The sequence below is a fragment of the Saccostrea echinata genome, unplaced genomic scaffold, assembly GCF_033153115.1.
Source record: "Saccostrea echinata isolate AGI-Se365-2 ecotype Australia unplaced genomic scaffold, CSIRO_AGI_Sech_v1 ptg000023l, whole genome shotgun sequence".
In the NCBI taxonomy this organism is placed as follows: domain Eukaryota; kingdom Metazoa; phylum Mollusca; class Bivalvia; order Ostreida; family Ostreidae; genus Saccostrea; species Saccostrea echinata.
Window position 1 is genome coordinate 1,074,045 of NW_026889772.1, and position 21,303 is coordinate 1,095,347.

At 32.6% G+C, this 21,303-nt stretch overlaps 1 protein-coding gene across 1 annotated transcript; it reads left to right on the plus strand.

Moving 5' to 3' along the window:
- Positions 1-8,685: 8,685 nt before the first annotated feature.
- Positions 8,686-11,801, plus strand: LOC133191329 (uncharacterized). Its single transcript, XM_061327072.1, has 2 exons — positions 8,686-8,792; positions 10,521-11,801. The coding sequence occupies exon 2, from the start codon at positions 10,543-10,545 to the stop codon at positions 11,491-11,493; it is 951 nt and encodes a 316-aa protein (XP_061183056.1). The 5' UTR covers positions 8,686-8,792; positions 10,521-10,542; the 3' UTR covers positions 11,494-11,801.
- Positions 11,802-21,303: the final 9,502 nt, after the last annotated feature.

Consider the following 21,303-nt stretch of genomic DNA (forward strand, 5'->3'; position numbering starts at 1 on the left):
TGTCCGAAATTTCTCGTGTGCCAATTTTTTTTGAAAAATCCAAAACAAAAAAAAAAAAATAGAATTTAATAATACAATAAACTGTAGTAACTTATTTATAAATGTGCCTAAAAAGGAAACTTAATCTCAACATTAAGTTTGTAGGACCACGTGCATAATGCTACGTAGCCCAATATGGCGATAGGCAATGGGAATTTTCCAATGATTGTTTACTTGAAATCCGAATAAAATATGCCCCATCGCCTTAGGTATTAAACTAATTATGAGATAACATGATTAAAACGTAAATGCGCTATGAAAATCTAACTTATTTTTTTTCAGTTTAGGGCAAAATACTTTGAAATTTTTGGACAATGATTTGAACCTACCAATTCGTTCGGCTGCTAGATTAGAAAGGGAGAAATGACGCAACGTCACCTATTATATATATGTCACAGTGATAATCCTACTGAAAAAAAAAACCGTATGCGCAGCTCGGATTATTCCGGGAGGTGCAGACGTAATTAAACTATCAATTATCACAAAGATAATTACGCATATTTTTAGACTGTGCTTAAATATGCGTCATTATATTGAACAATGAATGATTGATAAGAGAGTCATGTAGATTTTCCACTTAATATGAAGAGCTAACTTATATGAGCATATAGAGAACTGAGCTTATGTACGTATGTGGGTTAATGACGAGGATTTTTTTTCAATTTTTTTATAGCCTAATCTTTTCTTCGTATTAAAGATAATGCTTGTTTAACATGTACAGTTTTTTGGAGGGGTGGGGTTATATTTTTAGGCCATCTGAGTCACCCATGTGACCTATTGCTATCTGTTTTTGTCCGTCGTCGTGCGGGTGTACGTCGTGCGTAAACTTTTCACATTTTTCACTTCTTCTCTAAAACCACTGGGCCAATGTCAACCAAACTTGCCACAAAGTATCCTTGAGTAAAGTTGATTTAAGTTTGTTCAAATAAAGGACCACGCCTTCTTCCAAGGGGAGATAATTAAGAATAAGTGAAAAAATAATGGCATCTTTTAAAAATCTTCTCAAGAACCGCTGGATCAGGTAAGATGAAACTTCTATGGAATTATCCTCAGGTAGTGTAGACTCAAATTTGTAAAAATCATAACCGCCAGGGGTAGGCTGGTGCCACAATGGACAATCAAACTTTCGCATAAAAATACTTAGGATTTTTTAAAAATCTTCTCCAGAACGACTGGGTCAAGAAAAATGAAAGTTATGTGGAAACATCCTCAGGTAGTGTAGATTCAAGGTTGTTCAAATCATGACCCTCAGGGATAAGGCATGGCAACAATTGGAAAAATCTTCTTCTCCAGAACTACTGGGCCAAGAAAGATAAACTTATATGGAAACATCTTCAGGTAATGTAGATTCAAGTTTGTTCAAATCATGATCCCCGGGGGGAGGGAGGGGGGCACAATGGACAATGAAAGTTTTTTCATTGGAACACATAGGAAAAATCTTGAAAAAATTGTTTTCGCAAGAACAGCAAAGCCATGATTGGTTATATTTACATGGAAGCATCCTCAGGTAGTATAGATTAAAGTTTGTTCAAATCATGACTCTGCAGATAAGGTGGGGCCACAATGGACGATCAAAAATTTACATATGAATACCATTAAAGGAAAAATCTTTAACAATCTTTTTCTCAAGAATAGCAAAGCCATGATTTGTTGGGTAATGTTTATTCAAATTTGTTTAAATCATAACCCCCTGGGGTAGGGAGGGGACACAACGGGTAATCAAAGTTTTAATTAGGAATATATAGGAAAGATCTATTAAAAATCTTCTTCTCAAGAACAACAAAGCCATGATTGGTCATTTTTATACAGAAGCATCTTCAGGTACTGTGGATCACTAAATTTTTGTCATTGATTCTTTATTAGCAAGACAGAATATTCACAAATTGTGGTTATTGCTCTACATAATCTTTAGGAATACTAATATACACAAGAATGAAATTTTCACGAGCACACTGTCTCGCGTAATTACGCGAAAATAAAGTTCGCGTGAATAAAAAGTGATTTAAAGTAGTGTAGATTCAAGATTGTTCAAATCATGACCTTCCGCGGGTAAGGTGGGGCCATATTAGAAAATAAAACTTATAAGGAAAAAATCGAAATTGGCGACTGATTAGAATTTAATTTATGGGTTGTTACTGAATACTAGACTAATTATTTCGATGATCCTGATCATCCTCTTTCTCTTGCTTTTGGGCAACAAAGGTTCTTCTATCAGTTTATTGTATACTCTATGGATCCTCTATGGATTGTTATTTTATACTCAGGTGACTGTTAAGGCCCTTGGGCCTCTTGTTTCAGAAAATTATCATAAACATTATTTATTTGTATAGAAATTGTCAGTTTAATATCTATCATCTTCCTATCATAGAAAATTACTTTTGTATCCAAGTCTTCTGTGATGTGATGCTGTGATATTAAGTGTGACGAGATTTTCTATTTATAACCATTGATAGTATTCACTTTTACATGTACTTATATTTCATTCCTCGAAGTCATTGTGCCTAGATCCGTCCTAGAGTTTGAATCTGTGATAATTGTCTTAACTATGCATGTATATGATATGTGAGTATTTAGCTATATAAAATATGTCTCGATTTTTCACTTATTTACGGTCTTCACTGAATGATATGTCACATAGTTGATTATTAAGCAATTATAATAAAAGAGTAGTGTCATAAAAAAATGACCAATTTCATCGTTAATTCGACAAATATCATGGATAAAATCTAAAAGATCAGATTGACATATAATACATGTAACTGCTTTGAAAGACATAACATATTCTGTTTGTATTGAGAAATATAAGAATGATTGAGTAAACAGAATTATAAAGATACAACGATAAGTGATGCCATGACAGAAAAACAAACAGATAAAGTTCTATCTTGACGATTTATAAGAAAAAGTCTGAACTGTTGTGTCTTACAGTTTGTGGAGATGGGAATAAAATCAAGTTGGCTCTACTGATAAAATCCTCGTTATTTTTTATTGGTTTATCAGAAGATGGTGCGCTATCCCCTCGCAAAGGAGTTGAGGGGAGGGGGATATGTAGTAACGCGCTTGTGTGTGTTAGTGCGTGTGTTAGTTCGTCTTTATGCGAAACGAAAGTGACGTAATTTACATCGGGATCGATGTCGAATGCTGTCTTGATTTATAGATATGCTCTTTGGAGGGGATGCTCCGCTTTGCGGTGCACTTGTTTCGTGCTAAAATCCACTGTTTAATCGTTTAAAAGGGCTACAGAGAAATAAAATGCATCCAGAGTACTTGTTTTTAAATGCTGAAAAAGATTCAGAGAGATGAGAGTTGCACAGTTAATGTCGATTTGTAGTCAAGGTGTCAAAAGTCAGGTCTATAAGTGACGTTGATCATCTTATAATGTCTTTGCTATTTCATAATAATGTGGCAAATTATCAACGTTTCAAGCTTAAATTTTCAACATTTCTTAAACTGTTGTTGCTCAATGTTCAATATAAATTTTGCAAAAAACAGACTACATAGAATTAATTTTATCGCATTAGTCCACGAACTTTTTGATAACCCATCGTAAATTTATGGAACATTTCAAAAATGTCCGTTGAAGTAGGCTTACAAACAGCTAAACCCATAAATGTGGGAAAAAAAACTATTCAAACTTCATCGACACATAAAATTACGGAATATATAAACAAAGTTGAAATTTGAAAACTGCTTTAATATTTTATCATAATGAATTATGGAGAACGGTATTTAAGCTCAAAAGACCATACAAACAACACAAATCAGAAGCAGAGCAAAGACAGACCTCCAAAACATCAGAGGTGGTATTACGTGCTAGAGGAGTGAGCATCTCCTGCCGATCGGTCACACCCGCTGTCTGCTCCTTGTCATGATCGGGAAAAACAAAGTCCGTTGATAATTCAGTGTGTAAATAATGGCCTAACAATTTGTATGAAAATGCCAGTCAGCAGTTGACTTAATGATAGATTACATTTGCTGACAAGGTCACTGTATCAACCATAGAAATTGCAAAATGATGACTTCCATCAAGATTGTTGATGTTCTAGTTTCATCAACTTGTTTGTCAATAGCTTTCCTCGTCTTGAAAATTGTTCGAACGTAGAGAATGCTCTTGCGTACAAATTCAACTGGGAGACATAATGGTAATATGCAGATGATAAGGGAATGTTGCAACATAAGTAAGGGAAGTTGACGATTGAAAAGGTGACGTCATCACTATTATCACAAAGCTTTGTTGTTAGGTTACCATTAACGTCTTTTTCTAGTAAAATATCCAAATATGAAGCAGTTGTGTCAGACTTTGTGGTACGTTTATTTCAAGCGTACTTGAAGTTACTACAATACTACTAAAATAGTTACTTCCATATAAATGGAAGTAAGTATTGTTAAATGATAAAACGTCGTCGATATATCTAAATCTCGAGTTAAAGGCCAGAGCAATTGATTTCTTCTTCTCATTTACATTCTAAAACAATTTCTAAAACAAGGTAAGTTATTGACAAACAAGTTGATGAAACAAGAATATCAGTATTATCGTCTAAAGTCGTCATTTCGCAAGTTCTATGGTCGATACAATGACCTTATCAGCAAATACAATTTATCATTATGTCAAATGCTGACTGACGTTTTTCATACTACGAGGGGTTATCAAAAAGTTCGTGGACTAGCGCCATAAAATTAACACCGTTTTAAGTACATCAATGAATTTTAAAATACTTAGTTCGCATCATCTTTTCTATTTACAGAATAAACCACAAATCATTAGTTTTATTTTTTAATAAATTAGTATTGGTTTTGTAAGCAATGGTATGTCCAGGCGGCGCAACCTCGAACATGACGTTTTTTCAACCTGAGTTTAACTGAGAAAAACTCTTTTGTTATGAGCACTTGACATCCAAAAATCCCGTTAATTCAGACATGTGTTGGGACAAAATTGTTCCGCAAAATGTGCAATTTTAATCTCATTCTGTAAGTTCTATGAAATTTTATGGTATATTTTATAAGGAGTGCCCAAACAATTAAAGGCTTAAAATGACGTCAAAAAGGGGGAGGGGTTTCTTTTTCCAACATTCTATAAAGTTTTGCCCCTGATAAAACTGGTATGAGCCTAGGGAATGTTTAAACTGTCTATAGAGAAATAAAATCCATCCAGAGTACTTGTTTTTTAATACCAAAAGAGATTCAGTAAGATGAGAGATGCACAGTTAATGTTGATTTGTAGTCAAGGTGTGAAAAGTCAATCACGTCAAAGAGTAACGTTGATCATGTGTGGTAGATATTGAACTCCCTCAAGCAAAATATGCTGGCATAATCAAGCGAGGATCTTTCACTATGTATAGATTCATTTACAATTTTATATGCATTGAAATCAGCTGTTCATGACATTGTCATGTCATATAAACAAAACAGGTTTCAGTTTTACTTAACTCCAGGGAATCTCATTAAGATAAGTGAATTGAGACAGAGGGAGTGCGCAATGAGAAATAATGACGTTGTCGGACGTCATGAAACTAAAAGACGACAGCGCCGGGTGATCATATAATGTCTTCCTTATTTTAAAATAATTTGACAAATTATCAACGTATCAAGCTAAAATTTTCAACACTTCTTAAACTTTTGTTGTTTAATGTTCCTTAATAATTTATAAATTTTGTAAACACAGACTACATAGTATTAATTTTATCGCATCAGTCCACGAATTTTTTGATAACCCTCGTAATTGTTAGTTCATTATTTACACACTAAATTGTCGACGGATTTTCCTTTATTTCTCGATCATGACAAGGAGCACACGGTGGGTGTGACCGGTCGGCAGGGGATGCTCACTCCTCCATGGCACCTGATCCACCTCTGATGTTTTAGAGGTCCCTGTTTGCTCTGCTCCAAAATTTGTATTGTTTAATGATCTTCTGAGCTTGAATACTGTTCGTTATCTCCATACATTTCATTAGAGATTTTGAATAATTCTGCTTCATATGAATTCAAAACTAGATCTGCTTATAACGGGGAGCAATAAGTATCCATTGGAATTCCGACAGATTGTTGGAAGACCTCCAAAACCTACGTGGATTTTGTCAATCACAAAATCAAGCATCTTTTTAATATCAACTTCAGAGTACTTGTGTGTACAATCAGAATGTTTTGTTAACAAAATAATGTTGCAATTGACCAATGAAAATGTAAGTATATTCACGAGTTCCATTTTTATTGAAAAAGAAGCTGTCAATGATATCAAAAATCTTGGACTTATCAAACTGCATGGTATGTTTGTTTGTTTGTATGTTGTTTAACGTCCCTCTCGAGAATTTTTCACTCATATGGAGACGCCTCCACTTGCCGGTGGAGAGCTGCAAATTTTGTCCTATACACGGCACTTACGGCCATTGAGCAGTGAGGGATCTTTTTCGTGCGACACGGGACCTCGGTTTATACGGTCTCATCCGAAGGACCGGTCTCCACGTCCTACAGTGGGATTCGAACCCGCGACGTAAGGATCAACTCCTTACTTCGCGACTCTAGAGCAGACGCTCTAACCACTGCGCCACGCGGGCGACTCAAACTGGTATGAGTTCTCCTATCACGACGCTGTCAGAGTCTTTCCAAGCTATTTCAGTTTGGGCCAGAGCATCAATGCCGTTCAATACGGTGTGCACGTGATCGCACAGCGCTAGTAATTTATTTTTCACTGATTCGGCATACAAAGCATATGGATTAAAATTTTGATCAAGGCTTTCTCAGATGAATTGAAATTAGATTTGCATGGTTTACAGATTTGCATAATTAATGATTCAAAGGACAGTGTTCTGACACTACAGAAGTATTAACATCTGTAGAATTGTCATAACTTGTTGCTTAATTATCCAAGTTAGAACATGATGGTCGACAGCAATAGAAAATGTCACATACCCCAGTTATGACACTAATTTTCCCCCTGAAACATCACCGGTCTATGTTCGGCGAATCCTATGTCAGTTTTAAATACTTTTAATATTCCCAACAATCAAAATGAATATATGAATTGCCATACCTATACAGGATTTCTTTACTTCATAAAAATCCTTACAAACAAAGATATATAGCGGGTTCCAGTTCTGCCAAGTCTCTTAAGTGTCTTTACTCCTCACGCAAATATCAACAGCAGTGAAGTAGAAATTTCAGGAGTACTGTACAACTATATTTTTGAGAAATGGTGTAAATTAGATATTGAAATTAAAAATTCTAAGGAACTTTCAGATAATTTGAAATCACAAAATTTTACCAAAAAATCAATACCAAAATCAATAATATCAAAATGTACGACTTTTCCGCACTTTATAAAACCATTCTAGAGATAAATTAAAGTCCAGGATTCTTGACATCATTGACAGCTGTTTTTTCAATATGGAATCCGTTTGGTTTTTTTTCGATCATGACAAGGAGCACACGGCGACCAGTCGACGGGGAATGCTCATTCCTCGATGGCATCTGATCTCTCCTCTGGTGTTTTAAAGGTCTGTGTTTTTTTCTGCTCCTAATTTGTGTTGTTCAAATGGACTTGTGACTTAAAGAAGTTTTCTTTCAACTTTGTATATATATTCTGTAATATTAAATGTGTTGGTAAAGTTTGAATAGCTGATTGCCAAAGCGCGCTTATCAATAGGTTTAACTGAAGTTTTTTTTTTCCTTCATTGTTTCTTTATTATTATAATTATTATTTTTTAATGACATTTACTGGTTTAGCTGCTTTAAAAGCCTACTTCAACGGGTATTTTTGAAATTTTCAATAAATTTTTTTCACATCATTTATTTTAGTTGTTGTTGTTTGGTTCATTGAATGTTTGAAATATGCCTTTCATTTTCTTTTTTTTTTAAGTTTTGATTTTATTATATAAATATTTACCTCAACTTGAATAAAAATTATAAGACTGCTCTTACACATATTTTCGTAATATTTATGAGAACATAAAAATTAAACATAAAAAAAAAATTAGTTCATTATGACAAGCCTCTTCACAGATTTGAACTTTCAGATTTTTTTCTGCCAACGAAATGTCTAAAACTATTTTTTTTTTATTTTTTGTTATCTTGCTCTCTCTCTCTCTCTCTCTCTCTCTGTGTGGGTGTGGGTGTGTGGGTGAGGGTGTGTGTACGTGTGTGTACTATAAATGTTTCATTTTGTTCGAACAAATTATCAAAGGCTACATCGCAGATTGTTTCAAAATCATGCTTTGGTTTTTATTAAAATTATATTCCAGACTTTTAACTATACTTTCCCATTTAGATGAGTAATAAATACGGAACGTGCGAAATAAACAGATATGAAACACACTTAATTATGACAGAGTACATTTAGTAATTTGTAAACGATGAGCAATGATTTATCAAATAAAAATATTCACATTCATACCTTGACAATAAATATTCTTAGATTTGTCAATATTTTATGAATACTGAAATTTATCATCATTGTTATCTAAATAAGACATAATAAGGGTTAAGAAAAAGAAGGAAACAATTAACTAGTTTTGTTTATGTTGACAGAGAAGTAACTACATTCATAATTCAATTGAGCCCCGGGGGTCAAATCAGAATGTGTACACTTACTTGTCCGACAGAGTGAACTTTTTTGTGAATCGCTATAAGGGGGATGTTTGACTGCTGATCATTGACATAAATCGCTGAGGGCGGAAGATGATAACATGTTTTCTGTTGAAGCTGTATCAGAAATGTGATGACCTACTTTTGGATTTTCACTCAGGAGAAACCTAACCACGGTGAGTAAATATAATGTTTTATATACGTGATGTAAAAATATTGTATATTATAATTTATCTCTGTATCCTTTCTAATTATACAGTCACAAATACGTGCATTATCATCAGTATCATGAATATACAGCTTCTCGGTAACTATGAATTGTAAGAACTAGACAAGTAGACACGTGCACATTGTCTAGGAAACCGGCCATTGTTGAGATATTTAGTAGAGAAACAGTGTAAGACAAGACAAAGTCATGTAAAATACATGTGTAGAAAAAACATACATGGACAATTGTCTTTAGAACGAATGAGTGCAAATCGGTTATGGTTCCTTGACAACATGACGGTTTAAAAATAAATTATATTGATACATAATTCATTGGCTTGGACACAATTTTTACAACTTACATTGTCTTTTCCTAAACAAAGAAAATGAACAAACCAAAAATAAAGAGAGACAGACATAGAGAAGAGAGAGAAAAAAGGAGGGCTGTAGAGATAGGAACATGCCTCAATTTAGGTCGAAGACTGGCTGCATTAAGTTGAATACAGTAAAACTCAGTTTTAAGGAAGTTGCTGAGCCTTCTAATTCTACTTCCTTATGCATGCTATACCGGAGATTTTTTGTATCCGTTTAGGAACATACTAAGATTCATAAGAAAAAATTTTATAACCGAGTTGAAGGTTAATAAAATGTACATCAGTACATGGAAAACTACGAAAATCGAGTCATTTGTATAAAAACAGAGAATACTGGCCCATTAATTTATGAAATCGGTGCTACATGTAACAATATTGAATGAAGATCGTCGGAATATTTATCACACACGCATTTATTTACTATAATTCGGGCGGGGACACCCTTATATCTAAAAACAGCTATAGATGATAATTTAGAAATCATGATATTAATAAGCTGTTTTAGACAGATAATAAATCTAAAATCACTACATGTAACTTTATTCAATGAACAGTCGGTATTGAATTTAACATTAAGTACTCCTAGAATAATTATTTTCACTCTAGAAAAAAACGGAAAGGACTTAAAAATAATTCAGAAAAAAAGGATCATTGAAAGTTTTATTTTGCCTCTCATTATCAAATTGAAATTTTTTTCAAAGTACACTCTTAATAAAAGGTCTTTAAGTACACTGATCGGTAACTTATGGATGACCACTCCTGTCATCATTTAAACTTGTTGAATATGAATCCCTCTGATAAGAGAGATAACTTTCCAAGGAATTTATTCCAAGCAATTCAATGTATTGTCTTACCAGAGTTTAATAATGAGGACCATTATATGGTCAACTCATTCAAATCTGAACCATGTTACAAATATCGATTTCTGTTTTCTATTGCCAAATCTTTATTAATTACTTATAATAATTTACCTAAAACATTTAAACTCAGTTCCTTTAAACTGTTAAAATTGAGATATTTCTATCTCTTAACATATAATTCTTTTAATTGTTACAGAAATTCAGATGTAGAATTTTTTATAATTAATAATTTCTCACCTTAAAATTGTATTGATATCAAAAACGGTTCAATATAGCTATATACAAAAACAAACTTTATAGACCTCCAAAGTCGTCTTAGAATTAAGTGAAACTTAATTTAAAAAACAGTGTTAAATATTTATGTAAATCATAAATAGTAAATTTCGTCGAAATAGTAGTTGATTGCATTCTAGTTGATAATTTGTATACAATAATTGCTAAGTATGTGTTTATTTTTTAACAGGTTTCAAACCATTTTTAAGACTATGACTACCAGCATGCGGGCCTCACGAATGGCGAAGCTCGTCCTGTTAATATTGGGCGGGGCAGCAGTGATGTACTTCTCCACTTCCTGGATCAGAAGTTATAATGAAGTGAGAGCAGTCCAAGTCAGTGATCCATGCCAGAGGAACTTCACTGAGTTGTCCAAACTAGAATCTGTACAGCCATTACTTCCAAAGGTTTCACCAAAATTTACAAAAGAGGGTTACTGTGAGGGATTTTCCAAACGCGATAAAAAGTTGACTGCAAGAGAGATGCATCGTAAAAACAGATGTGTAGGAAATTTCAAACTTGACCATGCACGTGGAAATGGACAATTCTGGGAGGGGGAAACTCAGTACATTCGCCATACACACCATAAATATCTGAACTCAGACAGTATAGTTCTTGATATTGGCGGTAACAAAGGCGAGGATGCTGACGCAATGATACAAGCTTACCATCCGGGCACTTATCTAATTCTGGAGCCAATCAACTCTCTCTTTACATCGCTAGTGGAGAAGTTCCGAGGTTATAAAAATGTCATTTTGTATAACTTTGGAATAGCTTCCAAAAACGACATATTTTACGTAAATGTTGTTGGGCACGGTGGGGACGCTACATCTGTTTTCACAGAAAACAAGGGAGGTAAATGTGAGCTCAGGGTTTTTAATACAACCGACTTTATGTATCGATTAGGTGTTCAATGTCTGGATGTGGATCTGATCACCATTAACTGTGAGGGTTGTGAGTTCGACATTCTAGAGACCTTGATTTCCAGTGGGTTAATTTCCCGCTTCAAACACGTGCAGTTCGCCACCCACCCAACCTTGCCACACCTTGAGCGACCTGTTGAACGTTACTGTGAAATCCAGCAGAAATTAGCCCGGACCCATATAATTGACTATCAATACAAATTTTGTTGGGAGACGTGGAGGAGAAAATATGTTAAATAATGTATGCTTTGTAGAGACACTACAAGACGATAAGACAAGTGACGAATGAATACCGGTATTATACACGACGAGAAGACACGAGGTCATGCATTAAAGGAAGGATGAATACTAGGTTATGTCTGACAATTTAGATTTGATATGTCGAGGGTATGGATGGGATTGAATCTGACGACTAAGTGGTGAATGTGACGTTTAAGAATTGGATGACAGGGAATTTAAAAAATGGACTTCATTGCCATAGTTTACCTGGGTCTTAATATCTCTGATCAAAACATTCAAAATTTCGTACAATCTTCAAATATATATTAAAAAACATGTATATATATATATATATATATATATATATATATATATATATATATATATATATATATATATATATATATTGTGCTGCTAGGCATTTAGCAGACAAACTGTATTGCCTTATAATAATAAGCAATATTAGTCCTCGATCAACGTACTTTTTTTAAAATCAAGACCCATGAGTCCAGTGTTTAGGCCCTAAAGTGGGCTTAAACAATGTTAAAGGCTTGTATATTGAAAATTTTAGGAATGTTTTCATGGTTTTCTAGCAAGTATATCGTTTATATGCGTATACTAGATGAAGTCCCGCGCAAGCTCGGGAAATAAAACTGATGCCATTGTCGATAATGCCATTTTTCCAAAGTCATTTGTACTTACAATTTAATACGAGGCCTATGGGCGATATCGCTCATCTTGGCACTTTGGCTAAAGAAAAGCAGTTTTCAGTTCATTATTGAGAAGTTTCAATATATATAAGTGGTCCGCCCCACCACCACCACCAGGGGGTCATGATTTGAACAAAATTGAATCTTCACTACCTGAGCATGCTTCTGTATTAAAATGACTAATCGTGGTTTTCGAAGATTTTAAATTATTTTCCCTATATATTTCTATGTAAATGTTTGATCTTCCATTGTGGCCCCGCCCTACCCCCGGGGGTCATGACCTGAAAAATTTATTAATTTGTATGCTACTGAAAGAATTCATTCCCCTTTGCTATTCACCTATGATCATTAATCATTGTAAATAATGAAATTGAAAGGTCAATTGAATAACAGATTTATACATTCAAGAATTTTCATAATGTTTAATACAGAAAGTACTTTTATTGTTTTTAATGGTCAAGTAACTTTCAAATAAAAGACAAATAAAAATGGGACAAAAATGCCTTATCTTTGTACATTAAAAATTCTTCAAAGCTTAAGAGAGCCAATGTGCGAGGGAATGAGGTGGGTTTACTAAAAGTGCCCAAGAACTATTGTTTTGCTCAGCCCGCATGAGATAGTTACAAATGGGCCAAGTAAAGGCAAATACATACATGTAGATATAACTTTAAGATTTGTTACTGAGCATTAAATTAATTATTTTGCTGATCCCTATTCATCCTATTTCTCTTGCTTTGGGCAACATAGCTTCATTTCTCAGCTTCTTTTGTTTCATTTTATATTCAGTCTATGAATCCTTTATAGTGTCACATTATAATCCGGTGCCCGTTAAGGCCATTGGGCCTCTTGTTTTTATGTACAGTCAAAACTTGCCACTGAATGTATCGCGAAAATTAACTTACCTCCGCCAAAAAGTTTTTTTCTTTTTTGTAAAAGTATCTTTTGCTTGTCGATTATCCCCTCCCTACTCTGAATAAACGATGCTATTTGCTTGTTTCTTATCGAAAGGCGACAATATGAAAAAAAAAGTTTTAGATGATTCTCTCTCTCTCCTATAGTTTTCCGCCTGCGTCATGAGAAGATTTGCAATTATAAGAAAAAATATTAAGCAGCTGAAAAGCAGATTAATGTTAAAACATGGAGAAATTTTCAACACTTGGAAAATATCACTAAAATTGGACATTTTCGGTTTGATGAACTTCTACAGCTATTAGCGACTATGATAAAAAGTGTGGAAACCATGTTGTGCAAAAATGAAATAACTAATACAAATAAAATGGATACAATCTAATTAACCAAACTGGCTACAAGATACATAAGATACTGCATTTTTAATGGCTCAAAGCAAAAAGTAATTTAGCAGAAACGTATTATAATGTTTATACTTCTAAATGATATGATATGCTTTGTTCTGCATATAAACCACAGTATTTCTGATTAATGACCCTCCTGATTCGCGTGCATGGAAGAAAGGCAAGTAGTTAAACACAAATTTCGGACAAATAAAACATTTTGACCGGATGTGAACAGAACAGGCTTTAAAAACGTCATCTCCCTGATCCGGCTCTTCCATAAATTTCATTTGAAATGCTGTATTAACCTTAAAAATCTCCTTCGAAAATGGGAACCCTGTTTGTTTCTTACCTTTAGTATTTCTCTACATTATATAGTATCATAGAGGGGCAACCTCTACAACTTAACAAAAACGGAAAATGATATTAGATATTAGATTATAGGTACGGTAGGCTATGAATTCATGTATTTTTGATAAGTTGTCGTGTCTAATAAAAATTCTCAGAGGGGAGGGGGAGGGGGTATGCACCATCCATTCGTCAGGTGCCTGTGGTCTTGCCTAATACCTTCACAACTTTGGAACTTATTTCGCAATGCAGGCAATTTGACAAGTTTGTCTTAATTGTAATCTGGAATGCATTCTACAGATTGAACTTATTTTGAAATTTATAAATCCAGAATAGAGCCCCAAGAACTGTATTGTTCTGGTTATATACATTATTACACTATTCACGCATATTACTACACTATTCACCCAAAGATTATCGTACGATTGATAATTTGGGGATCGAGGATTGCCAGAATGAGGTCCCTTTTCAGGGCTTGAATAAAGAAACTGGCTTATACTAGAAAATGAAAGAAGCTACTGAATATTACGTTTTTGTAATAATTGCAGTATTATTCAAAGATGACTATCAATTTTATTTGTTAGTAAGGTCGAACTCTGGCAAAGAACTACGCTCGCTTACTCTCGATTCCCACCTACATTTTATCCCAATCTAATTCAGTATAAATGTCATTTTGGCCATCAAAACTTTTTTAAATGCAAAGAAGGTTTCATTAGTAATTGATCTATAATTTTAAAACCAGCGTCAAAAAGTTAATTCCCTTTTTTTTAAACTCTTTTCTTAAGGGGGGGGGGGGTAGAAAATTTTATCCATTGAAATCAGGCTTTAAAAATATCAATCAATCATCAATATGTCAAATATGCACGGAAATGGATAAATTACCCTTAAACCTTTCCGTATGTTAAAATGATGTAAAATTCAAAGTATAAGATTGATAAAGTACATTTTTTTTAATTTACAATTTCATTCGAAATTGGTTTTAAAATGACCATTTTTACTGTTTTTTGTCTGTAAACATATGTACCCCCCCCCCCCCCCCCCGTGAAACACAAAAAGCTTTGGAATGAATTTGTGAAATAACAATCCATATTACATGATTACATGTCAGGCACGTAGCCCCCCCCCCTACTTTTTTCCAAACAATTTTTTTTCTAATGAAAATGTTTATTGAAAGGACAGAAGCCCCCCCCCCCACTTTTTATTGCAGTATAGTCAAATAAGGGTAATGTAGTAGTGTATGAATAAAATTTGTAACTGAATTAAGTCGGAACCTAAATATGGTAATTTTTGAAAACTGACTTGGAAGTAGGTGGGAGAACAATACTATCCTTCACAGTTCTATTTTTTTTTTTTTTTTTTTTTTTTTTTTTTTTGAAAAAAAAATCACCGAAAAGTTACAAATACAAATATTTTATTGGCCCAAACACAATTACAGTAATTGGTAAAGGCCCATACAGAACATATTAATGAGCATGATAATACAGTAGAACACAACTAGAATACAAACAATTGGTGTAGCAAATAATGTAGTGTACTCATCAGATATTAGGTGATTCATAACAATGTAGTTACTCATTTATAGCTAAAACATTTTTTCTTATATCATATATTTGACATAAAAATGAAGATAATATTTTAAGAACCCTTTTACACCTGGTTTTCATCAATGATTTTAACAAATTGTCATTATTATGGATTGTTTGGTTGAAATTGGGGAAAGTAGATAATTTTGTTTTGAATATTTTTCTCTGTGCTTCATATTTCGGACAGAGCAAATTAAAATGAAATGTTTTTCATCCTCCATATCATGGTTTTGACATACTTTACACAACCTATCATTTTTATTAATTTCAACATATCTACCTTTTTCAATTTCTAAATTATGTGCACTTAAACTAATTTTGCTAAAAATGATCTATCATGCAGTGACTCTAGTTTGTCAACATAATGTGCACGTTTATTATTAAAACAGAAGTTCCGATAAAATGATAGTTTTGAGGAATTCATAATACTTGCATTTTGTTCTTGTAATATTTGATCATGAATACGTTGCTTAACAATGCCAAGCACTGGTTTCAATGACATATTAAAATTTGTTAAATAAGAAACCCCTAAGTTATTAAGACAAGTCCTTAAACACATAGACCATGTGTTATTTTCTTTAGTTTTGATGAAAATATCATGTGCCAACGTATGTTCAAAAGAAATTAAATGATCAAGGTATTTGATAGCAAACATAATAATTTTTGATCTGACTGGGAGTCTCCCGAGTTCAGAATAGCAAACATTATTTGAAGTTTTGCAATGAACTCCTAAGATTTCTTTTAAAATTTAATATGAAACTTTTCATAACATGCCGAGCCTGAATTTTTTATGACTGACTCAATACCCCAAATTTCGCTTCCGTATAGCAAAAGAGGAATTACTATAATATCAAATAATTTTTCAAGTAATCGGCAGGAATTATGTAATCCGAGGGTTTTCTTTATCTTGAATAAAGCTTTTCTGGCTTTATCCACTAACTGAGCTGCAGCAAGGTTAAATTTTCCATTACATTTAAGATTAATACCAAGATAGCAATATTTGTCAACAGTTTCAATACAGATACCATTAATAGAAAAATGGTTTTAAAAAGTTTTATCATTAGAATTAAATACTATAATTTTTGATTTGGACGTGTTAATATCTAGCTTCCAATTAACGCAATAATTTTCAAGAATATTCAGGCTACATTGTAGACTATCAGGACTACTTGACAACAAAATTAAGTCATCTGCATATAACAGGCAGTGTATTTTTGTGCGCTTTACTAATATTAGATCAGAGTTGATTGATACTGTTCAATTTATCAACAAGTTTGTTTATGAAAATGTTAAAAAGCAAGGGACTTAGTACATCACCTTGTTTGACACCCCTTTCGGATATTAATGGTTCACTTAACCCCTTAACCACTTAAACTTTACTTTGTTCATGGTGTTCGCATACATAGAATAAATCAATTAATAAAGTTTTCTTTGGAATACCAGTATGTAAAATAATCCTATTCTCCAAATCGTATCAAATGCTTTTTTCAGATCAATGAATGCTGCATAAACTTTTTTTCTTTTTGAGTTTGTAGTGCTCAATTATTGATTTTATAGAAAATATATGGTCAGCTGTTCTGCTGTGTTCCATAAAGCCAATTTAATTTTTGCTAATCTGATTATTATCTAGAGTAAATTTGATTAATCTCAAATGTATGATCTTATTGAATACTTTCCCCAAGTTTGATAATCCTCTATAGTTGTTTGGATCAGATTTACTACCTGTCTTATGCTGTGGGACAAAAACAATTCAAATACAAAATTCAAAAGTTTAGTAAGTGACTTGAGCAAAGTATGTGTATTATTTTTTATCATTTCATTTGATATTAAATCAATAGATGGGGATTTAACATTCTTCAGATTTAATGGCTTTTAGTATTTCGCTAGATGTGATTGCACTATTCAGTACATTTGTGTCAAAATATGAGTTCTTGTTTCTTCTTTAGCTCTTCAAATTTGTCAATAATTTCCCTTTGAAATGTATTAAAATTTGAATTATCCAAAGATAATTTTTTAAAATGATCCTTAAAATTATCGTGGGGTAATACATCATCAATTGGGCACTTTGATGAACGATCAAGTTTGTTAATTAATTTCCAAAATGATTTAGGACTGGAATCAAGGGAGTTTTCTAGCTCAGTACAAATCTTTTGTTTGCATTGACAATCTCTGCTCGTATTTACATCGACGTCTGAAACGAGAACGAAATGAAGAAAACGCTTTTCGGTATTCAGCATTAAAAGGGAATTTGTAAACTAATTTTTCATAGTTTTCAACTGAAATTCTTAGTTCTTCACATGAATCTGAAAACCATGTTTTTTTGTTATGTTTTTTTTTTAATTTTCTACAATGTACTTGTTTATTACTCCTTTTGACAAATTTGGCTGACATGTGGGCTGTTTCAATTAAAATTGAGTTAACCTCATCAATCATATTATTAACATTATCCAAATCTTTCTTCATGAAATTATAGTAATTTTACTTTTTATAGTTTCACTTTGAATGTTAGACTTGAACAACTTAATGGCTTGATCTGTCCAAATGAACTTGGTAAAGGAGCAAGTTTTGATGATGGAGTGGTACACTCTGTGTTACACTTAGAAATTAAACCACATACAATAGGACAATGATTTGACAAAGCAGTAAAATCTTCTACTTGAAAAATTCCTGTAGATTGTAAAAGTTCATTTGATACAATGGTATAATCTACAAGCCTACACCCATTATAAGTAAAACATGTTGGTCTACCAAATATATCACATGTGGTTTGACCATTCAGGATTCTTAGACCTGCTTCTTTACAAACATTTAAAAGATGTTTACCACTATTATTTCTAGGCAAATTTATATCATGTTTATTTATGTAAAGTACATATAATAAATTGCCACGTTCATGTATTGAAATGCGAACAGGTAATAATGCTATTTGTAGTACTCATATTAACAACGTAGCAAAAGACATTTGTAATATATTCACCAGAACAGCGAAAGAAACATTTGAAACTTCTTCCGCGGGTAAATATTCATATAATAAAAAACAAAGCAAACAAAACAAAACAAAGAAAAAAATTCACTTAGCTAAAAAAAATTCATAACGTGTGTAAATCGGAAATAAAAAAAAAAATCTTAGGGAGATGAGTAGAAGTTACAAAAAAAGTAATGGATAAATGTATTAGAAAGTTTAAGAGTGACCTAACTCGTAAACTTATGTAATTACGCACTACTAATACTAAGGCTTATTGGAAAATACTGAACTCTTCTAATAAAGAAGCAAAGTGTGCTGTAAATATCGAAGATATGATTCAATATTTGACAGGTATTAATGAACGTAGCTATGAGATTGATGAAGAAGATTTTTATTCAGTTGAAGGGATCGAGAGAAAGCTCTGATGAAATACTCAATGGTGAAATAAGTGATTCTGAAATTATTGAAGCAGTAAATATATTTTAAAAAAAAATGGTAAAGCATCTGGTTTTGATAACATTGTAAATGAACATATTTCATTAACATTGTATACTTTTTTACCTGTGTACAAGATACTTTTTAACATTATCTTTGACAGTGGTCTGGTCCCAGATGAGTGGTCAGTGGGTATTGTTAAACCTATTTACAAAAATAAGGGTGATCCGACTTCCCCAGAAAATTATCGTCCTATAACTCTACTGAGTTGTTTAGGCAAACTTTTCACATGTAATTTATGCAAGCGATTAGAAATGTATTCAGCTGAAATTGAACTTATTCAAGTAAATCGAGCAGGTTTTAGGAAAGGTTATTCTACTTTAGACCATATTCTGACTTTACACTTTTTATCAAACACACTGATGAAGTGTAAGAAAAAACTTTTTTGTGCTTTTATAGACCCGTTATGAAATTCCTGGATCCGCCACTGCAAAGTCTTACTACTTCAATAGAAAACGAATTATGTATGTATTTGAAACTTTTTTAAATATCTTACATGCCGATGATACTATCATTTTAGCAGAAACTCCTGATGATCTACAGAATGCTTTGAATGAATTTGAATGCTATTGTACAGAGTAAAAATTGCATGTTAATACTGACAAGACCAAAATATTAATTTTTCAAAAGGTCCCTTATTCAAGAGAACAACAATAACAAGAGTCTAGAAAATGTAAAAGAATTTAAATATCTTGGTATCATTTTCTCAAGATCTGACTCCTTTTTAAAAGCCAAGAAACATCTATGCGACCAAGCCCAAAAAGCAATGTATGGTGTAATCAGAAAAATTAAACAATTCAACCTCCCTTTAGCATGTCAATTTGAATTGTTCGATAAAATGGTTGTACCAGTGTTACTCTATGGTTGTGAAATCTGGGGTTTTGAAAACCTAGACATTATTGAACGTGTTCATTTAAAATTTTTGAAACATATACTTTACTTGAAAAGTAGTACCCCAAATTTTATGGTTTATGGTGAAACAGGACGCTTTTCATTATCTGTCTTTGTTTATTTTAAAATAGCTTCATACTGGTGTAAATTAATTAATACCCCCGGAAACAAAACTTCATGTATATTATATATTATGTATATTAATATTGAATCGTTAACTCACAATCTGAAATTGGTAAGAATCCATGGATTGACTGTGTGCATCGTATATTTGATTCAGTATTTAAGCATTTTGTCATTAAAATTTAGGAAAATACTTGTAAAATTTCGTACTTCCAATCACCGTCTACAAGTTGAATTGGGAAGATGGGCAGGTATACCATTAAATGAAAGGTTATGTACACTTTGTAAAACTAAACGTGTTGTCGATGAATTTCATTTTATACTTGAATGCACTTCAATGTCAAACATTAGGAAAAAGTATATTAATGAATACTACTTTGCTAGACCAAATATACTTAAATTTTCTCAATTCATGACAAAAGAAGATGCTAAAACTCTGGAAAAAAACTCTGTTTTATTTTAAACAATATTTTATTCACAGATGTAAGAGTGAATAGGATTGGGCAGCAGGCTCAGCCTATTTTAGCCCTCTCCCTACATCAAGGTCAAGGCAAATACATAGTAAATTAATTATTAAAGCAAAAGTAAGAATGTACAAAAGAGGAAAGCAAAAACAAAAATGAACAAAATTACAGAAGGCAAAAGAAGCAAAATTACAAAAGGAAAGAAAAAAGAAAAATAATTAAAAAAAATAAGCAAGAGTACAAAGTAGTACCGGTTTGGAAATACTGAGAGTATTACAATATACCACATATGTATATGACAGTGATTATATAAATCGCTTTGTTGCTGCTATAAATGTATGTACAGCTTCAAATATTTGTATATTAATATCAAGTCCATGATTAGAACTACCATTTAACAATAAATCACATTCAGATATATGGTCACAATTTATAATATTATGTATTGATTGAAAAAGTACATTTCTTGGAATTGTATATCTTGGACATACAAAAAAGTAATGATAGGCATCTTCAATACTGCCAGCACAATGTTCACACATTGGAGTTTCTGCTAAACATTGATTATATAAATCTGCCATCAAATTACTAGCATTATTCCTTATCTGACAATGTATTATATTATATTTTCTTACTCCAAAATGAAAAAGTTCATTACTTTTTCTACAAAAATAGGATTTTAAGAGACTCTTAAATGAACATATTCCAGGAGCATTTTTAATATAATCTGGCAAGATATTCCATTGTTTGACTGTAGAGGGAAGAAAACTTTCCATATAAGATGTTGTTCTAATATTAGGAATTTTGAATTGCACAACATTGGTTCTGAGATTATAAGAATGAATTGATGGGCGATAGGGTTCAATCAAGTCATACAAATATTGCGGGGAATAACCATTAATAATTTTATAAAACAATATAAGCTTATGAATTTTTCTCCTTGTTTTTAGAAGATCCCAT